The sequence below is a fragment of the Anguilla anguilla genome, chromosome 19 (assembly GCF_013347855.1).
Source record: "Anguilla anguilla isolate fAngAng1 chromosome 19, fAngAng1.pri, whole genome shotgun sequence".
NCBI classification, from domain to species: domain Eukaryota; kingdom Metazoa; phylum Chordata; class Actinopteri; order Anguilliformes; family Anguillidae; genus Anguilla; species Anguilla anguilla.
In genome coordinates this window covers 17,500,219-17,525,096 of record NC_049219.1, presented here as the reverse complement: position 1 = coordinate 17,525,096, position 24,878 = coordinate 17,500,219, and the positions used below count along the sequence as shown (strand labels likewise).

Here is a 24,878-nt window from a genome sequence, read left to right as displayed (position 1 = left end):
GTTTGCGCTCAGGCCGTTTTTACAGGACATGCTGGAAGAGTAGCCTGTGATCGCTTTCCTGTCTTAGCTCTCTGTCCCAAAACCCTCCCCATACCGCCCGTTCCCTCTCTGCACAGCCTGACTGTTTGTGTCCCGTCACTCACTGATTTCAGTCCTGAGAGGCCTGTGGACCGGTCTCTGAGCCATGGTGGCACAGTTGCCATGACCGCATTGCTATTACAGAGAGGGCTAGCATCGCTGCTGCATACTAGCATACAGTGCCCCCCCCCTCACACATTATATAACACCCCCTCTCAGTGGAGCCCCCCTTCCCCCACACCCCACACTCAGCCCAGCCCATCACCCCACTCCTTGCTGGGACAGGAAATCTTGCCCCCCCTCCCAAACCTTTTCGGTGCCTCCCTGTCTAACTGGCCAATTTTGGGCTGCTGAGTATTTATCTGAATATCAGTGGACTGGGCCCAAATTATGGTGACTGAATAAGTAACCCGTTCCATTCTGTTATGACAGGCAGTAATTCATGGTTCTCATGTTCTTCTCAGTGCTATGGTAAGTATAAAAAAACTTCAGCGCATTGTGTTTCAGGCAAATGCGGCCTATTTATTGCTGGAAAAACAACAAAAAAGTTTTTGGCATTCAGGCTGGAGTCTGTGCGGTGCTGAGAGTTCTGGGGAACGCTCTGGGGAAAGCAGTGACGTTTATCAGCCTTTACAGGCAGCAGTCTTTCCGAGGGTGGAACGCGGCGCTGGGCTGGGCGGGGCTGTGTGGGGCTGTGTGGGGCTGTGTGGGGCTGTGTGGGGCTGTGTGGGGCTGTGTGGGGCTGTGTGGGGCTGAGGAGCCGGAGGGACCCTGGCAGTCTGCAGCTCCCAGATGGAAACGCTTACTGGACCCTGCAAGAGTAGAGGGACTCTAACAGGGCTTAAGTACTGCAGCAGCCCCTCTGCTACACACACACACAGGCACACACACTCACTCGCACACACGCATGCACACACGCACACAGGCACTCACACTCACTCGCGCACACACGCACACACACACACACACACGCTCACACACACACGCACACAGGCACACACACGAACACACGCACACACGCATGCACACACACAGGCACACACACACACACGCACACAGGCACGCAGGCACACAGGCACACACACACACACAGGCACACACACACGCACACAGGCACACGCACACACACACACGCACACAGGCACACAGGCACACACACTCACTCGCACACACGCATGCACACACACACACTCACTCGCACACAGGCACACGCACACACACACACACGCACACACACACACACACTCACTCGCGCACACACGCGCACTCACGTGCACACACCCACACACACACACACACACACTCATAGCAATGGAGTCTGTGCTTCTTGCGTTGCTGTCTCTCCCTGTGGGGATCATTGCACTTTGACCCCTGACCTTTGCACCTGTGTTTACACTGCAAGTCACTCTGGACAGGAGAGTCTGCTAAATGCCAGTAAACTCAGGTCCACATTAAAGTTTTTTTCAAATAGTTTTTTCCCCCCGTTAATTTCAAAAATCCTTTTTTTCTCATGGTCGTTTTTTAAGGTTGGCTTTTAAAACTCTCTCGTCTCTCCACTGTCTATTCAGGAGCTCCATTAGCATGCCAGGGGACAGGACCGTGCTGCCCAAACACATTAAATCACAACATGACCCGACGCCTCCTTAAAGAATCTCTCTCTCTCGAGCGCTGCTTCAACAACAATCACAACAGTCAGTTAACACAGAAACATGAGGGCTTTTTCTATTAATGTACAAGATAAGATGTTGACAGAAATTGGAAGAGAGTCCTCTGCTTGTAGTTGGATTTGAATTTGAGCTGCCGTAAGTTTGTGCTGGTAATGTGGCTCCTGGATTGAACTCTGAATGCAGATGAACAGCCAGCTGATTAAAAACTTGGGACTGTGTGGGGATTGAATGGTGCTCCCTCACAGTGCAGAAATTCACAGCTCTGTGGCTGTGTGCGATCTCACTGGTTAACATGGCTGTGTAGCAGGGACACACCGGCCAATCAGGGGAGGCTAGCAGCTGAGGTACATAACTGCACCCTGGTGTCGTCCAGCAGCTGTTCTGCTATATTTCAGGAAGGGAGAAGTGTCTTCAGAAATGCATCATGGGATAGTCCCATACAAAGACATGTCAGACAAGGCAGTAGTAATTGTCTACTGAGGTTTGAGGTAGTATGTCAAGGAAAGAGTGGGAAGAGGTGCATTGTGGGAAGGAGACCAGTGTTTGAGGAAGAGGATGAGGAGGATTGCAGGAAGTTAACAGGCATGGTGTGGTCTGGAGAGAGGTGCACTATGGGAGGGTTAACAGTGGCCATGTCGTGAGAAAAAGGTGGCACAAGGGGGACAGAAACATTGAGCTAATTGCTGGCTGGAGTGTGCTGGTGTTCCAATTGGGCAGCTCTGGAGCCAGGCCACCGGAAGCCTGATCTGATTGGCTGTTTCTGTCCTGATCAGAATCCTGGCTGAATCAGAGTTCTTCCACACTAATCACTGTTAGGGCTTCATTTTGGCATTTTGGCAGGACATGCACCTCTAAACTTCTCGGCTTGTATTACTAACTTGTGTCTCAGCAGTTTGAGAAGAGAAAGCTCTGTAGCGTCACTGTGTTGTTTGCAGTGTATTTCAGTTTGCAGGAAGTCTGCTATTTACTGCCCATTATCTAAACGACAATCTCTGTGAGCAAAACTGAGCTCTGTACTCTGTAATGTTAGGGGCTGTTGTCTGGGGGATGTACCAGCAGTTTATACTCAAAACACTTACTTTACACTTAACTTCTGCTATAAGCCAGTGCTTCATACAAGTGTTGACAGTTTTATAAATAAATAAAAAATACTTTGAAGATAAAAATACAATTGCAGTTATGACCAGTGTATGTTATGAGCGTATATTTCAGTGTGTGGGGGAGATGAGCCGGGTCTGACAGACAGGAGTGTGAGCTGCGACCCCAGGAACAGCAGGGAGGTGTTTTACACTGAGGGCTGTGAGCACTGAGCACCCTGGGTAATGGGGCTGAGGACGTGTGCTCCTGGAAGGCTGTAATCACTGTGATTCCACTGAGGCCCTACTGCACAAATGTAAACATTTAAAATAAATAAATGCCAAAAACGGCCATACTTGGAGCTAGCCGCATAAAGTTGAAGGCAGTTGTGTTCTGGAGTGCGTATTTGACTGGTAAGCCCCTCCTCTATGAGGTGCACTCTGACAACGTTAAATCAATGTTCAGCTGCTCTCAGACAACATTGTATCAATGTTAGTTAGCAGTTATGATATGTTATGTTCCTGGTCACATAAAGGTCTGTTCTCCTCGTTGTGTTGGGCTACGTTAACGTTCAGCCACTCAACCTGCCCTCTACCTCCCCAGGTCCAGCTGAGCCCGTCGGGGCGTGGCAGGAAGGCGGTGGTGCTGATTGGTCAGCGCGTCGCCGCGGATACGGAGGTGCAGCTGTACCTGCGGGTCCTGCAGGAGCAGGGCTACGCAGTCAGGGTGTGGCGCTACGCGGAGGCCAGCGCTGCTCTGCGGCGGGACGTGGGCGCTCCAGGTGAGGGACGACGCCTCACCCCCACCCCCCCCCCCTAATTTACCAGGCTCTGGAGTGGCTCAGTGTGGCTCTGTGGTTTACTGTGGTCCAGTGTATTTCAGTTTAGTTAGATAGTGCTGCACTGTAGTCCAGTTCAGTTATTTGGTGCTTGAGTGTAGTTTATTGTGGGTCGCTGTGGCTCTGGGTCCTTCAGCATAACCTCCAGTTTCATTCAGGATTCTCAGCTGTCAGTCACGAGCCCGATGGCCCCGCCCCCTGCGTGCTCTGCAGAGGGAGGATGAAAAAGGCCGAGAGGTGATCAGACAAACAGACGCGTGCTTAACGACTCTACCAGGCCGGCCGGAGAGCAGGAGGGGCACCTATCCTCCTCTCAGAGGAGCAGGGGACATGCAGGGCCTAAACCCCTCATCACCATTCCACTACACGCTGCTCTCCCCAACTCTGATTGGCCCAGACCTCTGCACTGTCATCTTTAAACCAATCAGAGGCAAATATACTTTTGCCCAGACCTCTGCACCCTCATCTCTATTTACTTTTAAAAACATCTCCCACGTACTGGGAGTCTTCACCCCCCACAGCTGTGCCCCCCCCCCCCCCCCCCAGGGTGCAGGGTCGTGACCCCTGAGTCTCCAGAGATCACCTGTCCCTCTCACACATGTGAATTTAACATTTTTAAATATTCACGTGTGAAAGCAATAATGTCACGTGAACAGGACATTTCCACGTGAATGAAAATTTCCACGCTCAAAAACTAAGCATGCAAACATGAACGTGACTTTATGAAATGTGAACTACAATTTTCACCTGATTTGAAATAGCATAGGTAAGCTTTTCCCACTCTCATTTTATAAGTGGGATTATTTTTTATAGCTCACGTGTACTCTTCACATGTTGGTTGTTCACATGTGGTTTTTGGACACACTTTTTTTTTTTGTAAGGCCAGTTTGCTCCCAGTCTCTTCAGCCAACACCTTTGACTTAATTGTACATATTGGACTCAAGGATAGTTCACTTAAGGATACATTTTGAACTGTAAACTGATGTTCATGAAGAAAATAGTATCTGCCCATCAGACATTCATTTGAACATGCACACTCACACAAACACGCGCACACACACACACACACACACTCACACAAACACGTGCACACGCACACACACACAGGCACAACCACAGAGTCTCACACACACACACACACACACACACACACACACACGTGCACACGCACACACACACAGGCACAACCACTGAGTCTCACACACACACACACACACACTCACACAAACACGTGCACACACGCACACACACACACACACACACACACGCACACACACACACACACACACACAGGCACAGCCGGAGAACCTCACACACAGCTTGGCTCAGATGAGGCAGGGCCGAGGCTGTAGGTTTTCCTCTTGAATAAAAGTCTTTATGTGCAGCTCTGAGAGACGCCCCCACTGGGGAGAGAACAATTTCACCATTTTACCCCCGACGGTCCCAAGGTGTCTGCTTACGAGTGTGAACAACGCAGGACATACATACACACAGACGCACGCTCTCACACCCTCCCACACAAACCAGCATTCATGGCATTACACAGAGGTTTACAGCTTCAGCACTAATAGCAGAATACCCTCTTGTTGTTTTAAGCTGGCCCTCATTGAGCCCCAATTACACACTGGTATATATAGCAGCACCCAGTGAAAATGCTCCAGACCAGGGTCTTATCAGCACTGACTGAGAGAAGATAAGGTGGGGGAGGGGATGAGCTCATTCTGCCTGTGAGTTTACTGTCTGTAAGCACACAGACACACATTCTAGTCAGATATATGATTTCAGTCTCAGTTCTCAGCCATGCACACTTCTCAACGTGTGTGTTTCTGTGGTCTCACCTCCTCGTGTGTGTAATGAGCCGGTTGAGCTGGGCTAATGCCCAGTGGCTGCGGCGTTAGCCCTGCGGCGTTAGCCCAGTGGCTGTGGCGTTAGCCCTGCGGCGTTAGCCCCGCGGCTGCGGCGTTAGCCCTGCGGCGTTAGCCCTGCGGCGTTAGCCCAGTGGCTGCGGCGTTAGCCCTGCGGCGTTAGCCTTGTGGCAGCGGGGTTAGCCCCGTGGCAGCGGCGTTAGCCCTGTGGCAGCGGCGTTAGCCCTACGGCGTTAGCCTTGTGGCAGCGGCGTTATCCCTGCGGCGTTAGCCCCGTGGCAGCGGCGTTAGCCCTGCGGCGTTAGCCCCGTGGCAGCGGCGTTAGCCCTGCGGCGTTAGCCCCGTGGCAGCGGCGTTAGCCCTGCGGCGTTAGCCCCGTGGCTGCGGCGTTAGCCCTGCGGCGTTAGCCCCGTGGCTGCGGCGTTAGCCCCGTGGCTGCGGCGTTAGCCCTGCGGCGTTAGCCCTGCGGCGTTAGCCCCGTGGCTGCGGCGTTAGCCCCGTGGCTGCGGCGTTAGCCCCGTGGCTGTGGCGTTAGCCCTGCGGCGTTAGCCCCGTGGCTGCGGCGTTAGCCCTGCGGCGTTAGCCCCATGGCTGTGGCGTTAGCCCTACGGCGTTAGCCTCGTGGCAGTGGCGTTAGCCGTGTGGTTGCGTCGTTAGCGCTGTGAGTGATTTACACACCCTGTCTGAGTGGCACCGTAACGGCGGTTCTGCTGTTTATCTTACGGAGGAGCTGCCGCTGCGCTGTTTATGTTCCCAGCGTTGGAGCTGAAAGGGTCGAGCGCAGAGAGAGGCTCCACCGTGACCTCGCTTTTTAAAAACGGGTTTCCTCCCATTCAGAATGCGACTCGGCCGACAGACAAACGTCTCGGGCCCGGTCCAAAAACACCAGGCCGTTTCCGCGGGGCGCTCCGCAGGGCGGGACGGGGGCCAGATGTGCTCGGCGGTGGGCCCGGGGGGGGGGGGGGGGGAATGCTTATGTAATCACATTTATCTGTGTTTTTACAGAAAGATAAAAGGTGCCTTAGGGGTTTTTATTTTTTTTTAAGATGACTGTTAAAGAATGAACTGTTAGTTCTCAGACTATGTAACAGGCTAACTGTTAGCTCTCTTACTGTGTTACAGGCTAACTGTTAGCTCTCTTACGGTGTTACAGGCTAACTGTCAGCTCTCTTACTGTGTTACAGGCTAACTGTTAGCTCTTACTGTGTGTTATAGGCTAACTGTTAGCTCTTACTGTGTGTTACAGGCTAACTGTTAGCTCTCTTACTGTGTAACAGGCTAACTGTTAGCTCTTACTGTGTGTTACAGGCTAAATGTTAGCTCTTACTGTATGTTATAGGCTAACTGTTAGCTCCTTTACTGTGTGTTACAGGCTAACTGTTAGCTCTTACTGTGTGTTACAGGCTAACTGTTAGCTCCTTTACTGTGTGTTACAGGCTAACTGTTAGCTCTCACTGTGTGTTACAGGCTAACTGCTCTGTGTTTAGCTTTTATATAGTTAGGTAGGTAGGTGAGCTGAGAAAGCAGTGGCACCCTGGGGGCAGGGAGGGTAGGGAATGTAAAGGGTTGTGTTCTCAGACAGGGGGTGATTGAGTGGCCAGACGGGAAGCCCATTTGCCTGTGATTTGGCAGTAAATGCCCCTGCCATGTGTGGGCCCTGGGCCAGTTATGTGGAGGAGGTGGCAGCTCAGACTCCCTGCCTCACTGTAAGGGGCAGATGCTGAAACCAGGGCTGGTCTGGAAATGCTGTGGAGTGTGATATGGGGTAGCAGACGCCCTGCCCCATTCCATACGTGTGATACGGTGTCTTATGTTCCTCCTGCCCTGTTTGAATGGCGCTGTGGCTGTACACATCCTGCAGCAGGGCTGTGCTCCTGGCTGTGCCCACAGCAGGGCTGTGCTCCTCACTGCGCCCACAGCAGGGCTGTGCTCCTCACTGTGCCCACAGCAGGGCTGTGCTCCTCGCTGTGCCCACAGCAGGGCTGTGCTCCTCACTGTGCCCACAGCAGGGCTGTGCTCCTCACTGCGCCCACAGCAGGGCTGTGCTCCTCACTGTGCCCACAGCAGGGCTGTGCTCCTCACTGTGCCCACAGCAGGGCTGTGCTCCTCACTGCGCCCACAGCAGGGCTGTGCTCCTCACTGCGCCCACAGCAGGGCTGTGCTCCTCACTGCGCCCACAGCAGGGCTGTGCTCCTCGCTGTGCCCACAGCAGGGGGCCCGTAGGGCAGCAAAGTGATCTGCCACCTCTCACCAGTTTCCTGATAAATCTCTCTCTCTTTTTACACTTTTATTTAGATATTTCTTTGGGGGTGGGTGTTTTTTATGTATGTGTGTATGTTTTGGTTTGATTTGTTGTAATAGAGGTGAATAAGTGGCCCTGGTCTCCCCAGGTGGCAGTGACTGGGCGCTGCTGCTGTGTGTGCCGGGCGGGTCTGAGCGGGTCTGCAGCAGCAGGGCGGAGTCTCCGCTCCTCCAGCCTCATCAGAGGGTGAGTTTCAGCCAATCGCTGTTCAGCGACCGCGCGGCCAGCCTCTACCTGCCTAACGAACCCGTGCGGTCACCCTCTGCCTAACCAGTGTGTGGTCAGCCTCACCCTCTGCCTAACCAGCGTGCGGTCAGCCTCACCCTCTGCCTGACCAGCGTGTGGTCAGCCTCACCCTCTGCCTAACCAGCGTGTGGTCAGCCTCACCCTCTGCCTAACCAGCGTGCGGTCAGCCTCAGCCTCTGCCTAACCAGCGTGTGGTCAGCCTCACCCTCTGCCTAACCAGCGTGCGGTCAGCCTCACCCTCTGCCTGACCAGCGTGTGGTCAGCCTCACCCTCTGCCTAACCAGCGTGTGGTCAGCCTCACCCTCTGCCTAACCAGCGTGCGGTCAGCCTCACTCTCTGCCTAACCAGCGTGCGGTCAGCCTCACTCTCTGCCTAACCAGCGTGCGGTCAGCCTCAGCCTCTGCCTAACCAGCGTGCGGTCAGCCTCAGCCTCTGCCTAACCAGCGTGCGGTCAGCCTCACCCTCTGCCCTAACGCACAGACAGGCTGTGCTCAGTACGCACTGCTACGCCAGGATCAGGCTGCAGGCTGAGGACCGTGAGCAGGCCCGGGCTGGGAAACAGCCCTTTACACACACAGCCTGCCTGGCTGCAGGAGGAGGAAATGAAGTCAGATCTGCAGATTCCTCAGAAAAATATTTATAGACGCTAACCCACATATGGCCTCACTTTGGTGTGGGAGAAAACTCCCCCCACCCCCCCACCACTGGAACTGCTATCCCAATACAAACACCAGTACTGTACTGACCACAACACTGCTCCCAATACAAACACCAGTACTGTACTGACCACACCACTGCTCCCAATACAAACACCAGTACTGACCACAACACTGCTCCCAATACAAACACCAGTACTGTACTGACCACACCACTGCTCCCAATACAAACACCAGTACTGTACTGACCACACCACTGCTCCCAATACAAACACCAGTACTGACCACAACAGTGCTCTCAGTACAGACACCAGTACTGTCCACAACAGTGCTCCCAATACAAACACCAGTACTGACCACAACAGTGCTGTCAGTACAGACACCAGTACTGACCTCTACATTACTACCTCTACAGACACCATAAATGGCCCAAACCCCTTCAAGCAGTACAGTGGCTCATTAATGCTGTTTCCTCAGTAGAGCCTGGAAGCGTTGGTGATGATGAAATGTGAGGAGTTTTATCAGACACACAGGCCCCCTGAGGGCTGTGGAGCTCAGGGCTGAGGTTATTGGTCCTTTGGCTGTGCTGCTCTGACGGGGTTGTCTCTCTCCAGGTGAGCGTCATACCTGAGCTGGACCGGGCGTTCTCTCACCTGGCCGGGCTCTGCCGCTTCCAGAGCGACAGCAGGCTGTCAGGTGGGTGTGGCTTCTGTCCCGCAGGTAAACTGTGTGTGTGTTGTCACGGTAACAGTGCAGTACAGGGGGGCACCCTGGAACCCTGAAATAATGCAGCCTTCTGATGACAGCTGTGGCACCCTCTAGAGGCTATAATGGCGCATCGCACTGTGAGAATGACACCATGATATTACAGTTATATGTTATAGTTAACAGCAGGAATATGACACATTCTCTGTACATAATGACTCTGTAACCAGCAGCTCTGAGATGCAACAGTAATTACCGTGTCCTTTTTTCTGCAGATTTTAATCTGCGCGATGTTTACACTTATCCGGGGCCAGGCAGTGTTTAGGGTTAGGGTTAGGGCAGTGTTTAGTGGGCTTTGGAGTAGATGTGGCGATCTTCCAGTAAACATGTGAGGAAGTAATCATGTGGGAGAGACCGTCTCCCTCATTCCTACCGCTGAAGTCATCAGCCTCCGCTCAGGAGGTGTTGAAACGCGCGGAGGCGTTAGCGTTAGCCGCGACGGCGGGTCGGGGGGGGGGGGGGGGGGGGGGGGTCATTAGCGCGTGGGGGCAGGAGGATCTGGGCCGCGCTGCAGATGCGATCGCTCTGGTACTACGGGACGTTCCCAGGCTGATGCCGCATCGCGATGACGTGTGGATCGCCGTCTCTATGGAAACGTGTGTGTGTGAGAGTGTGTTGTGTGAGTGTGTGTTGTGTGTCTGTGTGTGTGTCTGTGTGTGAGTGCGTGTGTGGCTAAAGAGAAGAGGATATTTACGGTTACTGTGTTGCTTTGCAGGACTTGAATTTCCCATCATTCCCTCTGCCTGTGAGCAGCGGAGAGACAGCGGAAGCCCAGCCACACCGCAATGGTCAGTCACCCTGCCAGTAACTGCACACTGACTTAGAAATAAGCCAAAAAAAACACAAACGTCCGAGGTCAAGGCCAATGTAGGCAGTGCGTGTGTGCGCGTGTGTGAACTTTGATCCTGTCTTGTGGTTCTTTAAGTCCGGATCCCGTATGCTGTATTGCACACAGATGTGTGGCTTTGTGGATTTGTTCTGTAAAAAGAACATCACATTGGTGTCGTGGTGTTCAGTGATACAGACGGATTGCAGTTTGTAGAGAGGCAGTAAATAACCCAGGAGTGATAAATTTAGGGGCTTATGGCCTTCTGAAGTTTATCTGCCAGTCAGGTGATTGACAGTGAGTCCTGGGCCCAAAGTCATTACACATGGAGGAGTGCTGATCTCAGATCAGGCCCAGGTGTGAGCCATCGGTCTCTGAGAGACGGGATGTGCATTAACCCCACCCCCCCCACCCCCACCCCCCCGCAGGACCCCACCCCACCCTCCCCTGGGCCTCGCCGCGGGACGCGGGTTCGTTGCCATGGTGAAAGTGTACGTCCTCGTCACCTCGGTGACGCCCCTCACGGCCTTCCTCCACCGCACCGGCCTGGTCAGGACGGACCTCTCCAGCAGCGGCTACGTCTCCAAGGTAACAGGCCACGCCCACCCTGGCTGTCAGCAGTGGAGCGTGGCTCTACACCCTCAGTGCTCCCAAACCCACGCCCATGTGCAGCAGCTGCAGGGTCCAGTCTTTCCACAAAAGACCAGAATAAACCACATGATGAGGATGAAGATGATCAACTGCAGCATCAAAATGCACTGATGAAATTATGATTGACATATTAACATTGCCCTCATGAACATTTAAAATCATAAACGCAACTTCATATACAAAAGCAAATATGAAACCCAGTTACTTACACACTTGCACACGTGTCATGTTGTTAAAGATCCATGGTAAATCTGCCCTGTGTTGGCTGTGTTTACTGGCATCAGTGTTTGTGTGCTGACTTGGCCAGATTCTGTTCCCTAATACAACAGTAGTGCTGCTTATTCCTTTCAGAACTAGAACGAAATAATAATGTGCATCATAATCTAACTGCATACATGAATAAAAATCAACCCCCCCTCCATTTGACAGTATTATTTATAAATAATATTACGGGATGAATATTACTAATGCTCCATGTGCGGAACATGAGCTGATCCAGGGTACACTCTGTTATCAGGGGGAATGTTTCTAACTGAGCTGAGCGAGTCTGCTGCTGCTTCTCTAGAGGAGTATCAACACAAAGAGAATATGTTTCATTAGAGTGTGAAGATACGTTCAGTTTTAGGTGAGTTTTCTGGCCGCTGTAGTGGGTGTAGTGTAGAGATTCTGCAGTGTAGGTACGCAGTGGGAGGGTTCGGGTGAAAGTTCTCTGCGACACAGAAAGCTGACCTTACAAACATGCCACGCATTTCATCTGTGTAACAGAAGTGCTTGCTCAGATTGTCATGCAGAAATATCTTCGGCAGGTGGTGAGCTGTCACTCTGGACTGCATTTTTACTATTTCAAGTGTCTAATATGATCATTCATACCTGTCTTTATTTTTCAGTTATTCCTCACATACACATACCAGGAAATCATAATCACACAGTAAAGGAAAAGCAGGTGTTTTGAGTTTTATTTATAGTTTATATGGCCTGTATGTGAAGCTCTGTCTCTTGTCCATTGTGCTGGATTTGCAGGACGCTGGTGGATTTTTTTCTCCATGTGATTTTAATTTTCATGGGAATGTCAGAGGCTGTTTTTGGAACAGCGGAGTTTTCCGGAAGCATGTGATTCTGATCACAGACGTGTAAACAGCTGAGCCGCGGCGTAGGGGAGATGGCTCCTGTAATATTATCGTACTGAAGGCTGACATAGCTGTGTATAAAATAAAACGCGGACTTCAAAGTCATGGTGCGGTATGTGCTTGGTCGGTGGGCTGGGTGGGGGTGGCTGCCCTGGGACCCCGACCGCGTTTCTCATGAAAGACCCCCTCAGTGCAGAGCTGTTTTGGAGGGAAATTGGCCTAATCTTGACCCCTATCCCCCCCCCTCCCAAAAACTCCCCCAGCGGGAAAACAATGTTGTGAGGAGCCTTTATTGGCTCATGACGCACCCCCTCTCCGTCAGACAGACATGCCGTTATCACTGCTGCCCTCTGCTGGTCACTTTCAGCAATGCAAAGAGAGGTTGAAAGTGGAGGCTCAGAAGTTTATTAGGGGAACTCCAAGCCTATTTGCATCCGGGCTCACAAAAGGGTAGAAACATTTTTAAACTGTTGACCACTGAACTGTCGAGCTCTTTGTCCAACAATTCAGTGGCAAAAGGCTGATCTGTTAAGGTTCTTGAAAACTTGTTGAAGTTCTTCCATAATTGTTTCCTTAAACATTTTCTTGCAATGCAAGCAAAATAAGCAAAATATAAAATCATTTGAAAGTATTTTCCCTCTTTGCTGAGGATCCCCTGGGAGGGGGGGGGGGACCCCTGTTCTTCTTGTTATGCAAGAACGCCTGCTCTACAGATACTGCATAAGACCACAGGTGTATTCTTTAAGGTGACCCCTGACCTAAATCAATGCACTGTATTAATAATATCACATTTAAGGAGTGCATCTCACTCTTTTGTTTATCAGACTAGTTATTTAATTGTTTTTCATCCAGTCAGTCCTGGGGAAATGTTGCCATTGTTCAGACAGCTGTTCTTCTGCTTGCTAAGGCAGAACACCTGGGCATACTGCGTCACAGCAGCTTGCTCTTCTCAAGGTGAACAGCGCCATCTGGTGGTGTTGTGTATGAAATCTGTATTTAATCTGGCTGTGAGTCCTGGTATTAAAGAATACAGATGTTTGCCAGATTTGCCTGATGTCAAAATGCATGGAAAAGGATAGTATTAACAGAAAGAACTACAATCAGTTAAATTAGTCATACATTAAGGTGTTCACCGAACTACAGTGGCAGCTACAGAGCAATTGGGTTAGTACAGTACTGAGTTTGGAGAGATTACCTGCATCTCTGTACGAGGTTCTGCTGTATTGTTCAGGTCACAGAGCTTGCAGGTTCTGCTGTATTGTTCAGGTCACAGAGCATGCAGGTTCTGCTGTATTGTTCTGGTCACAGAGCGTGCAGGTTCTGCTGTATTGTTCAGGTCACAGAGCATGCAGGTTCTGCTGTATTGTTCAGGTAACAGAGCGTGCAGGTTCTGCTGTATTGTTCAGATCACAGAGCGTGCAGGTTCTGCTGTATTGTTCAGGTCACAGAGCGTGCAGGTTCTGCTGTATTGTGCAGGTCACAGAGCATGCAGGTTCTGCTGTATTGTGCAGGTCACAGAGCATGCAGGTTCTGCTGTATTGTGCAGGTCACAGAGCGTGCAGGTTCTGCTGTATTGTGCAGGTCACAGAGCGTGCAGGTTCTGCTGTATTGTGCAGGTCACAGAGCGTGCAGGTTCTGCTGTATTGTGCAGGTCACAGAGCGTGCAGGTTCTGCTGTATTGTGCAGGTCACAGAGCGTGCAGGTTCTGCTGTATTGTGCAGGTCACAGAGCGTGCAGGTTCTGCTGTATTGTGCAGGTCACAGAGCGTGCAGGTTCTGCTGTATTGTGCAGGTCACAGAGCGTGCAGGTTCTGCTGTATTGTTCAGGTCACAGAGCGTGCAGGTTCTGCTGTATTGTTCAGGTCACAGAGCGTGCAGGTTCTGCTGTATTGTTCAGGTCACAGAGCGTGCAGGTTCTGCTGTATTGTTCAGGTCACAGAGCGTGCAGGTTCTGCTGTATTGTTCAGGTCACAGAGCGTGCAGGTTCTGCTGTATTGTTCAGGCCACAGAGCGTGCAGGTTCTGCTGTATTGTTCAGGTCACAGAGCATGCAGGTTCTGCTGTATTGTTCAGGTCACAGAGCATGCAGGTTCTGCTGTATTGTGCAGGTCACAGAGCATGCAGGTTCTGCTGTATTGTGCAGGTCACAGAGCGTGCAGGTTCTGCTGTATTGTGCAGGTCACAGAGCGTGCAGGTTCTGCTGTATTGTGCAGGTCACAGAGCGTGCAGGTTCTGCTGTATTGTGCAGGTCACAGAGCGTGCAGGTTCTGCTGTATTGTGCAGGTCACAGAGCGTGCAGGTTCTGCTGTATTGTGCAGGTCACAGAGCGTGCAGGTTCTGCTGTATTGTGCAGGTCACAGAGCGTGCAGGTTCTGCTGTATTGTGCAGGTCACAGAGCGTGCAGGTTCTGCTGTATTGTGCAGGTCACAGAGCGTGCAGGTTCTGCTGTATTGTGCAGGTCACAGAGCGTGCAGGTTCTGCTGTATTGTGCAGGCCACAGAGCGTGCAGGTTCTGCTGTATTGTTCAGGTCACAGAGCATGCAGGTTCTGCTGTATTGTTCAGGTCACAGAGCATGCAGGTTCTGCTGTATTGTGCAGGTCACAGAGCATGCAGGTTCTGCTGTATTGTGCAGGTCACAGAGCGTGCAGGTTCTGCTGTATTGTGCAGGTCACAGAGCGTGCAGGTTCTGCTGTATTGTGCAGGTCACAGAGCGTGCAGGTTCTGCTGTATTGTGCAGGTCACAGAGCGTGCAGGTTCTGCTGTATTGTGCAGGTCACAGAGCGTGCAGGTTCTGCTGTATTGTGCAGGTCACAGAGCGTGCAGGTTCTGCTGTATTGTGCAGGTCACAGAGCGTGCAGGTTCTGCTGTATTGTGCAGGTCACAGAGCGTGCAGGTTCTGCTGTATTGTGCAGGTCACAGAGCGTGCAGGTTCTGCTGTATTGTGCAGGTCACAGAGCGTGCAGGTTCTGCTGTATTGTGCAGGTCACAGAGCGTGCAGGTTCTGCTGTATTGTGCAGGTCACAGAGCGTGCAGGTTCTGCTGTATTGTGCAGGTCACAGAGCGTGCAGGTTCTGCTGTATTGTGCAGGTCACAGAGCGTGCAGGTTCTGCTGTATTGTGCAGGTCACAGAACGTGCAGGTTCTGCTGTATTGTTCAGGTCACAGAGCGTGCAGGTTCTGCTGTATTGTTCAGGTCACAGAGCGTGCAGGTTCTGCTGTATTGTTCAGGTCACAGAGCGTGCAGGTTCTGCTGTATTGTGCAGGTCACAGAGCGTGCAGGTTCTGCTGTATTGTTCAGGTCACAGAGCATGCAGGTTCTGCTGTATTGTTCAGGTCACAGAGCTTGCAGGTTCTGCTGTATTGTGCAGGTCACAGAGCGTGCAGGTTCTGCTGTATTGTGCAGGTCACAGAGCGTGCAGGTTCTGCATGCAGGTTGTGGAGTTGTGCAGATTGGAGCCCCAGCACTGAGCTGTTTATTAATGATGTAATATGGCAGGCAGGTGAGTCAGACTCAGGTGTGTGACCAGGTGTGCACTCTGTACCTGGCAGCTCCAGTCCTTCCTCCTGAAGCACCTGGGAGCCGACGCCCCTCTGGCCCTCGCCAGCGTCAGGGAGGCGGTGGGCGGAGTCCTCCTGGCTGCCACGGCGACCGTCTCAGCATCCCAGCCCCGAAGCAGGTACATCTCCATGGCGACCGGAGCATGGCGAGGCGTCCAGACACGCCTCAGCGCTTCTGTCAGCTCCTGTCCCTGCGCTCGAGTGCAGACCTCAGCTCTGCTCGTCCACAGCCTTTCACTAGCCTTTCCTATGCAAAATACTGCACCATAAGAGCCACAGGGTGACGTGTGAGTTAGCACAGCCGTGTTAAAATACTATAGGAAAGCGCTAGGATATGGCTAACTCCCATCCTGTACCTGTACATTCATAATACTCAGATTGGTCGGAAATGAACCTGGTTCAGCTTCACTTTAAGGGGCCCTAATTTCTGTGTAATTACACAGTAACCTCAGAGCAGAGTTTGGCGCAGTGTTTGGATGAATTAGCAGCAGGCACTTAGAGTGTGAGTGTGGAGAGCAAATGTTCTGCAGAAAAAAGCCTTTCAGATAGGGTCTCAAACAGGCTGTGAAGTTGTAATTACTGTGTAATAAAGGGTGTGTGCTCTGTAGTTACAGTGTGCTGTACTGCTGGGGTTTCTCTCGTAGGTGTAATTACTGTGTAATAAAGGGTGTGTGCTCTGTAGTCACAGTGTGCTGCACTGCTGGGGTTTCTCTCGTAGGTGTAATTACTGTGTAATAAAGGGTGTGTGCTCTGTAGTTAGTGTGCTGTACTGCTGGGCTTTCTCTCGTAGGTGCGTCCTCTGTTTCCAGCTGCTGACGTTCACCCTGCACTTCAACGGCTCTCTGCTCCCCGAGATCGTCCAGGTAAGAGCAGACGGCTGAACGGCAGCCTCTCCTCGTGAAACGCACGAACCTGGAGCATTTTCATTGTGTTATTGATCTGTTATTATGTGGCGTAATCTGAAACTGTCACTGGCTGCTCTGTGGTGTTGCTGTAATTAAGCCAATTTGTGTTAATTGGTTCCACTGCATGAGATTTTCTTGTTAATAAGTGGAAAAGCCATGTCAAGACCTGACCCACTGTATGTGGGATTCCATGTGAACCATGTGTAAATACAATGGACCCAACTGACCACTAGATGGCAGTGCTGCACCTCGCACTGTCCTAGATACCGCTGAACTTTGTGTACTCTAGCTGAAATTATACGGTCAGCATTAAATGTCATTTATATTCCCAAATACATTAAATTGCTACATGCTCTTTAAAAGCTAACTGAATAGAGTACACACGTGTTAAAATTAGGATCTTCCACATTTCTACACACACATGCACACACACACACCTTCACGTACGCGCACACACATTCACACACAAACACGCAGACACACACACATTCACACACACACAGACACAGACACACTCACACACACACACACACTCGCCACTGTGAAGTCCTCTAACTAATCCAATCCAGCTCTTCGTCTGCAAGTTCCAAACTCAGTCTCTATTCGCTTATTATTTGTAATAAATCCTTTTAAGTCCTTGCTTGGCTTCTGCTTCCTTAATCTTGTCATCCGTATTTCCTTTTCATCCGTCAGGATCTCAGCGGTTTTGTTTAAACTCTCCTCTGATCCCGCTTGTTCCTCATTAGTTTCCTGATCTGTGCCAGGCTGCCGTCTCAGAGCAGTATTGAATTATTCTGTGGGTTTTTTTTTTTCTTTCATCTGTTTGAGGGAACTTCACAGTGTTCTCTGCGGTGCATTTTTTTTTTCATCACTTTGTAATTTTTGAGCAGATATGCGGGAAGGAACGATGTTCAACATACAAATTAATTTTGGTCTTTCTGAAGTGCTGTACCGTAATGACTGGGACATGTTGTTCTGTTTTTCGGTTGCTGCTGGGCGCCCCTGCCTCAGTCCACTGTGCTCTGCTGCGCCTCAGATGAGGGCTTCCTGCACTCTGGGGAGGAGAAACCTGTCTCTGACACAGTCTCAGGTTCCTCTGCCCTTCTCTCTCAGGTGCAGAAGGACTTGCACTTCGAGGACCTGGAGGACCCAGACTTTGAAGGCCAGATAACCAAAGAGCTCATTCTAGAAGACGCTCTCAAGTTCCTGCTTCCTCCGACCACAGAAAACCCCGACCTAACGAAGCTCTTCTCTGAGTCAGGCACTCCGATTGGAGAGAAGGTAGAGCTTTTTCTGTTTTTGTTTTTGCGTGTAAAGCATGATCATTCTGGACGGTGATCTGGGTTTCCGTGGTGTTGGCTGAGGCGGGGATGCCCCCGCATTGCCCTGCGGACGTCTCACTGGGACTGAGTTTATCGGGCACGGCCCCTGGAGTGCTGATGTGATGTACTTCCTTGTCTCCTCTCAGTACGGTGGCTGTGTGGGGACAAACGGAGCCTGTCTGCCTCCTGGTGAGGCACATCTGCTCCTCCAGTTTGCACACCAGTTGAGAACGGGGGGGCCCTTTAAACTGGTATGTCACATGCTGCCTTCAATACCCTGTTTCTATGGTTGCAGCTTACATGGTGCAGTCTTATCCTACAAATGTGTGTAAAGTTTACTGTAAAATTTTTGAGTTTAGCGCTGCCTCCCTGCGTGTGATTACAGCTCTACCCCGCGACCTCTCCTGGCCTCACCGCCCTCCAGCACCATCTCTCCCAAAGGTTCCGCACCGCAGGGAATTCTGGGACAGGAGTCCTCCTGGCGGGGCTGTTGAGCTGGGTCCTCAACCAGACAGGGTGAGGAGCGAACACAGCTTTTACACAGGGACTGAGCTTACACAGCACAGACAACACAGCTTTTACACAGGGACTAAACTTACACAGCACACATGCTCAAAGGGGTGGAGTTGTGGTTCTATACAGATATCCATGTTTGAGGGCTCACCAGTCTCTGAGAAGTTGATCTGACTGACGCTCCAGGTGGGAATATTTCAGACTGTCTTATTGTTCCGTTTTCCAGGATGGGTGATCCAGAGGGACCCAGAGGAGGCACTTCAGCAGAAGGTTCCCCAAATTCCCTGTTAGAGAAATGTAAGGAGACATCAGGATGTTGTATTTATATTATATCCTATGAAGGTATAGATAGGCTGGAATAAGTGTGCATTAAAAAGGTTTCTGGTTAATAATTCTCTGTTTTTCCCTCCCCAGATTACTCACAGCGGTCAGACTGTGGTCACGGTGAGTGTGAATTTCAGTCACTATGAGTAACTAGCAGGTTGTGGTGCTGTTTGGGTGATTTTGTCCTGTGTGTGCTGGCTTACAAAATGCTTGTGGAATTTGCCTTTTGTACAGAAAAGAGCCATTAAAAAGTTATCTTTCTTTAATCTGCCTGATTGCACACAGCTGGATAAGTGGTGTGTGTGTGTGTGTGTGTGTGTGTGCGCGCGCACGTGTGCTCATTATATTACAGTCTTGCATTTCTTTCATGATTTTACACACGCACAGACATACATGCACACTTGCACATGCACACACAGACAGGTGTGTCTGGCTGCTCACAGACCGGTGTGTCTGACTCAGGGTTCTCTGGCTGCTCACAGACAGGTGTGTCTGACTCAGGGTTCTCTGGCTGCTCACAGACAGGTGTGTCTGACTCAGGGTTCTCTGGCTGCTCGCAGACAGGTGTGTCTGGCTGCTCACAGACAGGTGTGTCTGACTCAGGGTTCTCTGGCTGCTCACAGACAGGTGCTCGGACCCCCACCTGCGGCAGGTGTACACAGACCCCCCGCTGGCCCTCAGCCCCCCGTTCAGCCCCGGGGTGCGGGAGTACCAGGCCGAGGTGCCCTTCGACACGGTCACCGTGAGGATCAGGGCGGAGCCTGTGGACTGCAGCTGCCAGGTGCACCTGGACGAGCGCAGGGGGCCCAGGTAAGCCACAGCCCCGCCCCCCTCCCTTTGAGCCCCGCCCACCGGCCACGCCCTCAACCAGCTCCTCATCAGCCCAGCCTGGTCACAGGAATATATAATACAGATACGAAAATAAAAAAGGAGTTTCTTTGTTGGGGAAAGATTGTATTGGGAGATTACCCACAATGCATTTCCCCTTCCCCACAGAATGGCTAACTACCCCGTGGGGCTGGGCAGCAGCAGGATCAGTATCCTGGTGACGGACGAGTCGGAGGCGGAGCCTGTCATCATGACGATCTACACGCTCAGCATCTACCGGCAGACCCGGCCCAGCCTGCCCATGTTCAGCGAGCACGTCACCTGCGGCTTTGAGCAGGTGCGCCCCGACCTCACCCCCTCCGCACCTCACCCCCTCCGCACCTCCCCGCCTCCGCACCTCACCCCCTCCGCACCTCTGCGTCAGTACCCCAAAAGCACAGCAGTTAGGGAGCGGTTTTCTGTCTGAATTGTGCAAGTTTCAGGGAAATGAGGTCCTGGATATGACTTTTGGGAGTTTTCTTGTATTTAATATCGTATTTGTTTGGAGGGTTTGGTTGTTCGCAGTTCCAAAGGCCGTTCACTTGAGCAAATGCATTTCCTCTTACTGTATCTGTTTCATGTGTAATTTTATAACTGTGACGTGTTCACTGTTCATGTTCCCATTTCCCCTTGCTGTTTGCCCTTTCAGATTCAGATAGTATCGTCCTGCTGAGTGCAGGCCTTTTTAATAATGCTTTATTTAATTAGGCACGCCCTTTCATCTGTCAGTGCGGCTGAGGAAAAGCACATTTTCATTAGACACAAAAAGCCTCTTTTACTTCAGATTTTATTTCCCTCTGAAGAACAGAGGAATTCCCCTGTTTTTAGAGCGGTGTGTTTGCAGTTAGGAGGAAGGGTTTTTATTAGGCTGATTCTCCCTGATAGAGCTGGCTGTCTGCAGTCCTGAGTGGGCTGTGGGGATCCAGTTATGTAAACTGGAGACTACAATACCCACAATGCCATAGGGTAGGGATACTGAAGTCTGACCCTGGAGACAGTGTTGTCGTTGTGTCTAGCGATATGAACCTAGATGTGGCGTCTGTATGAATGATCCATTTCGCCGGGACCACTCCCTCTCTGTTCTGAGTGCGGTATTTGGGTTTGACTGTTGGGGGGGGGCATCATGTCTGTCATTGTGACACCTGTTCCAGTAGCATTGCGTTTCAGTCTGCCCCCCACCCCCCCATCTACACATGTACACTTACAGCTCCTGCAGGGAACAACTGGTGACCTTTGCCTGTTTGGGGCAAGGGCACAAGTGGCGGGGCTGGAAACTGTTACCATGAGAACAAGGTTGGGGTGCAATTCATAGACATCCCCCCTCGTTTTGTACCCCCCTTTCCCTTTCATCTTTAAGCCTCACTCTGATGCTCAGGTTTCTGTGGAAGCTGATCGCACAGATCGGGGGGCGTGGGGGTGGGGTGGGGGTGGGTGTGGGGGGGGTGGGGGGCGTTGGTAACGTGAGTGACACACACGGTCTTCCCGCGTTTGGCAGCCTGGTGTGGGGATGCTGGGGTGCATCCTTGCCGGGTGTAATCTCAGCCTGAGGCCCTCACACAGGAGGAGAGACAGCACTGAACACACTGTGAACACAGCTCACTGTGTCTCTCCCTGCCTGTCTGCCTGTCACTCTCTCAGACTCCTACACAGCTGCTCTTGTCACTCTGCAGTTATGTGTGGTTTGATTGATCTTATAGTTCCCTTCTTTATTGTTGCGTGAGTAAAGCCATTTAACTCTCATTGTTGTAGTATTTTAACTGCAGTGAAAGTAATGTTTGTAATACTGAATGTAAATGTTTATTTTGAACATAAATGGGGAGATTGGATGTCAGGCAGCAAAAGCACTGTGAGCAGAGTTTGCAGATGAATGCATGTAAACCACTTCATGCTTTCAGTCAGGGTGAGCTGCATTTCCTAAAGAGGATTTTTGTGTACAGTGTTTTCACTGCTCTAACTGTTTGTAGGAGGAGATACTGTTGGCCAGAAACATGGCATCCATAGAGCGCTCATCACTAAATTGCACATTTCCATGCGTCATGTGCAGTGCTGTCTAATAATGAAAGGCAGGAGACTTGTTTCACCTGGTTAGTGTTCCTGGTCTGTTTCACATGGCTCATACTGCTGTGTACTGTGCAAACAAGGCCATGTCCGCACCATTTTGATTGCTGTAATCCAACATGGCCCTGAGATGTTTGGGAAAAGGAGAACATTGTGAGTGAAACCCCCACAGACTGCGTAACTCTTCACCGTTCCTGTGGCTGGGAGGCATTGCGCGGATCGAGTCCTCAGACTGCGTCTTATTTCTGTCTTCACCCCCCTGCCCCCCCCCAGCAAAATGTGGCTGACTCGTGACAAAGTACTGTTTTCCCAAATACATCCGTTCTTCTGAGAATAAGGAAAAGGGAAATGTCAGTAATGAATGCCAATAAAGCAGCTTTAAAGCAGTCTTTTTTTCAGAAATCATTGTTTTACTAAAAAAATACATCAAAGAGAACAAACGGTTGCATTTCACTGTAGCTGTTTACTTGTAAGATGCTCTTGCTGGAAAGGAGACAGTGCAGAGCATTCACACACACACACACACACACTCACACGCACGCGCGCACACACACACACACACACACACACACTCTCACACACACACACACACACACACACACACTGACACGCGAGCGCGCACACACACACACACACTGACACGCGCACGCACACACACACACACACACACACACACACTGACGCGCGCGCGCACACACACACACACAGACGCACGCGCACACACACGCACACGCACACGCACACGCACACGCACACTCACACTCACACTCACACTCACACTCACACTCACACTCACACTCACACTCACACGCGCGCGCGCACACACACACACACACACACACACACACACACACACACACTGACGCACGCGCACACACACACACACACACACACACACACAGTCTGCTCATGTGTGTAATCGCTTTGACGTGCGTGTTTCGGGGCTCATACGGTGCAGCTGATTGATGAGTGGGGAGTCTGCGCTTTCTAAGTCAAGCAGAAAAACCCCTAATTTCTCACGTTCTCTTCACGGGCGCACTTTCCCCGGGCTCACCTCTGGTGTTCAGTTACGGCTGGACGGGGTCTTCAGCGCGCGTTGGGGCAGTGCAGGACTGAACACACCGCTCTGTGGGCATGTGTTAATCGCATTAGAGAGGACAGGGAGAGGTCTGAGGCTCAGCTCTCTGTGTGAGGACCCCAGCTCTGTGTGAGGACCCCAGCTCTGTGTGAGGACCCCAGCTCTGTGTGAGGACCCCGGCTCTGTGTGTGGACCCCAGCTCTGTGTGAGGACCTCAGCTCTGTGAGAGGACCCCAGCTCTGTGTGTGGACCCCAGCTCTGTGTGAGGACCCCGGCTCTGTGTGAGGACCCCAGCTCTGTGTGAGGACCCTGGCTCTGTGTGAGGACCCCAGCTCTGTGTGAGGGACCCCAGCTCTGTGTGTGGACCCCAGCTCTGTGTGTGGACCCCAGCTCTGTGTGAGGACCCCAGCTCTGTGTGAGGGACCCCAGCTCTGTGTGAGGGACCCCAGCTCTGTGTGAGGACCCCAGCTCTGTGTGTGGACCCCGGCTCTGTGAGAGGACCCCGGCTCTGTGAGAGGACCCCAGCTCTGTGTGAGGGACCCCAGCTCTGTGTGTGGACCCCAGCTCTGTGCTGACAGGCCCCAGCAGCTGCGTCTCACACCTGTCTAATATCAGTCAGTGTCTCTGCTCTCTCTGCGCCCGTCCCGTCCCAGATAAAGGATAGCACTCTTTACCCTTCACCACTTTAATTCTCCAGTGTGACCCTGCCCTGTCACTGCACCTCTATGACACGCACGGCTGGGGTTTTGTAGGTATAATATGCTGAGTGTGGCTGCTCTGTCAGGTGGAGCAGTGTAATTTAGATGATTATTCGCTGCTCTGCCAGGTGGAGCAGTGTAATTTAGATGATTATTCGCTGCTCTGTCAGGTGGAGCAGTGTAATTTAGATGATTATTCGCTGCTCTGTCAGGTGGAGCAGTGTAATTTAGATGATTATTCGCTGCTCTGTCAGGTGGAGCAGTGTAATTTAGATGATTATTCGCTGCTCTGTCAGGTGGAGCAGTGTAATTTAGATGATTATTTGCTGCTCTGTCAGGTGGAGCAGTGTAATTTAGATGATTATTCGCTGCTCTGCCAGGTGGAGCAGTGTAATTTAGATGATTATTCGCTGCTCTGTCAGGTGGAGCAGTGTAATTTAGATGATTATTCGCTGCTCTGCCAGGTGGAGCAGTGTAATTTAGATGATTATTCGCTGCTCTGTCAGGTGGAGCAGTGTAATTTAGATGATTATTCGCTGCTCTGTCAGGTGGAGCAGTGTAATTTAGATGATTATTCGCTGCTCTGCCAGGTGGAGCAGTGTAATTTAGATGATTATTCGCTGCTCTGTCAGGTGGAGCAGTGTAATTTAGATGATTATTCGCTGCTCTGTCAGGTGGAGCAGTGTAATTTAGATGATTATTCGCTGCTCTGTCAGGTGGAGCAGTGTAATTTAGATGATTATTTGCTGCTCTGTCAGGTGGAGCAGTGTAATTTAGATGATTATTCGCTGCTCTGTCAGGTGGAGCAGTGTAATTTAGATGCTTATTCGCTGGTCTGCGGAGCCTCATGATCAGGCCAGCGGCTGTTTGAAGTCTGCTCCCCTCAGACGCCCTTACAGGAGGATTAACTCCTGGGTCAGACAGAGAGCTACACCTGGGAGGGTGCTCCATTAGGAGGCTGCTGCCCTGAGATTTCAGGTAGAAGAGAGGGGGTCTAGGGTGGTCTGGCAGATGCTTGACCCTGCCAACTGATCCCCTCCCTCCCTGAGCTACACAGAGACCAGTGAGCCCCCCTGGAGCGACACACAGTCCCCATCTCTCAGGCTGGGCACAGTTAACACCAGCAGACAAAGGCTTATAATTTCACATTTGAAGAAAGAAAACGAATGTTTTTTAAAAGCAGACCCAAACTTTAAACTGCAGCCTGAATGTCACAAAGTTGTGGAAACTACATTTTACAAACCTTAGAGCTCGTAGTACTGTATCTCCACTAGTAACTCTCTGCTAATGCCAACATGTAGACAATAAACATGTACATTATTTCTTTCTACATCTTGTAGTAAATGGGGTGTCAGATGTCATCCGGTTGGTTTTTAAACGGAGGGCTCAGGCCTAGGGAGATGAGCGTTGCGTGTGACCTCACCATCAGCCTGGCGGGGAGGCCGGGGGCTGTGCATCA

The 24,878-nt window shown here is 51.3% G+C and overlaps 1 protein-coding gene across 3 annotated transcripts in view; it reads left to right on the top strand.

Annotated features, from left to right (window-relative positions):
* cped1 (cadherin-like and PC-esterase domain containing 1) overlaps positions 1-24,878 on the top strand; it is a 35,883-nt gene that overhangs the window by 7,002 nt on the left and 4,003 nt on the right. For 2 of the 3 annotated variants that reach the window (XR_004763752.1, XM_035402501.1), the window contains exons 2-15: positions 3,426-3,603; positions 7,916-8,013; positions 9,344-9,425; positions 10,210-10,282; positions 10,749-10,908; positions 15,646-15,773; positions 16,445-16,517; positions 17,673-17,840; positions 18,028-18,132; positions 18,267-18,397; positions 18,621-18,691; positions 18,809-18,838; positions 19,342-19,528; positions 19,715-19,883. Coding sequence is in view for 2 of the 3 variants with exons in the window: in XM_035402501.1 (XP_035258392.1) it covers positions 3,426-3,603; positions 7,916-8,013; positions 9,344-9,425; positions 10,210-10,282; positions 10,749-10,908; positions 15,646-15,773; positions 16,445-16,517; positions 17,673-17,840; positions 18,028-18,132; positions 18,267-18,397; positions 18,621-18,691; positions 18,809-18,838; positions 19,342-19,528; positions 19,715-19,883 (1,653 nt within the window). In the remaining variant the exon portion in view is untranslated. The remainder of the gene's footprint in view (positions 1-3,425; positions 3,604-7,915; positions 8,014-9,343; positions 9,426-10,209; positions 10,283-10,748; positions 10,909-15,645; positions 15,774-16,444; positions 16,518-17,672; positions 17,841-18,027; positions 18,133-18,266; positions 18,398-18,620; positions 18,692-18,808; positions 18,839-19,341; positions 19,529-19,714; positions 19,884-24,878) is intronic. The other variant, XM_035402502.1, reaches the window with a different exon arrangement.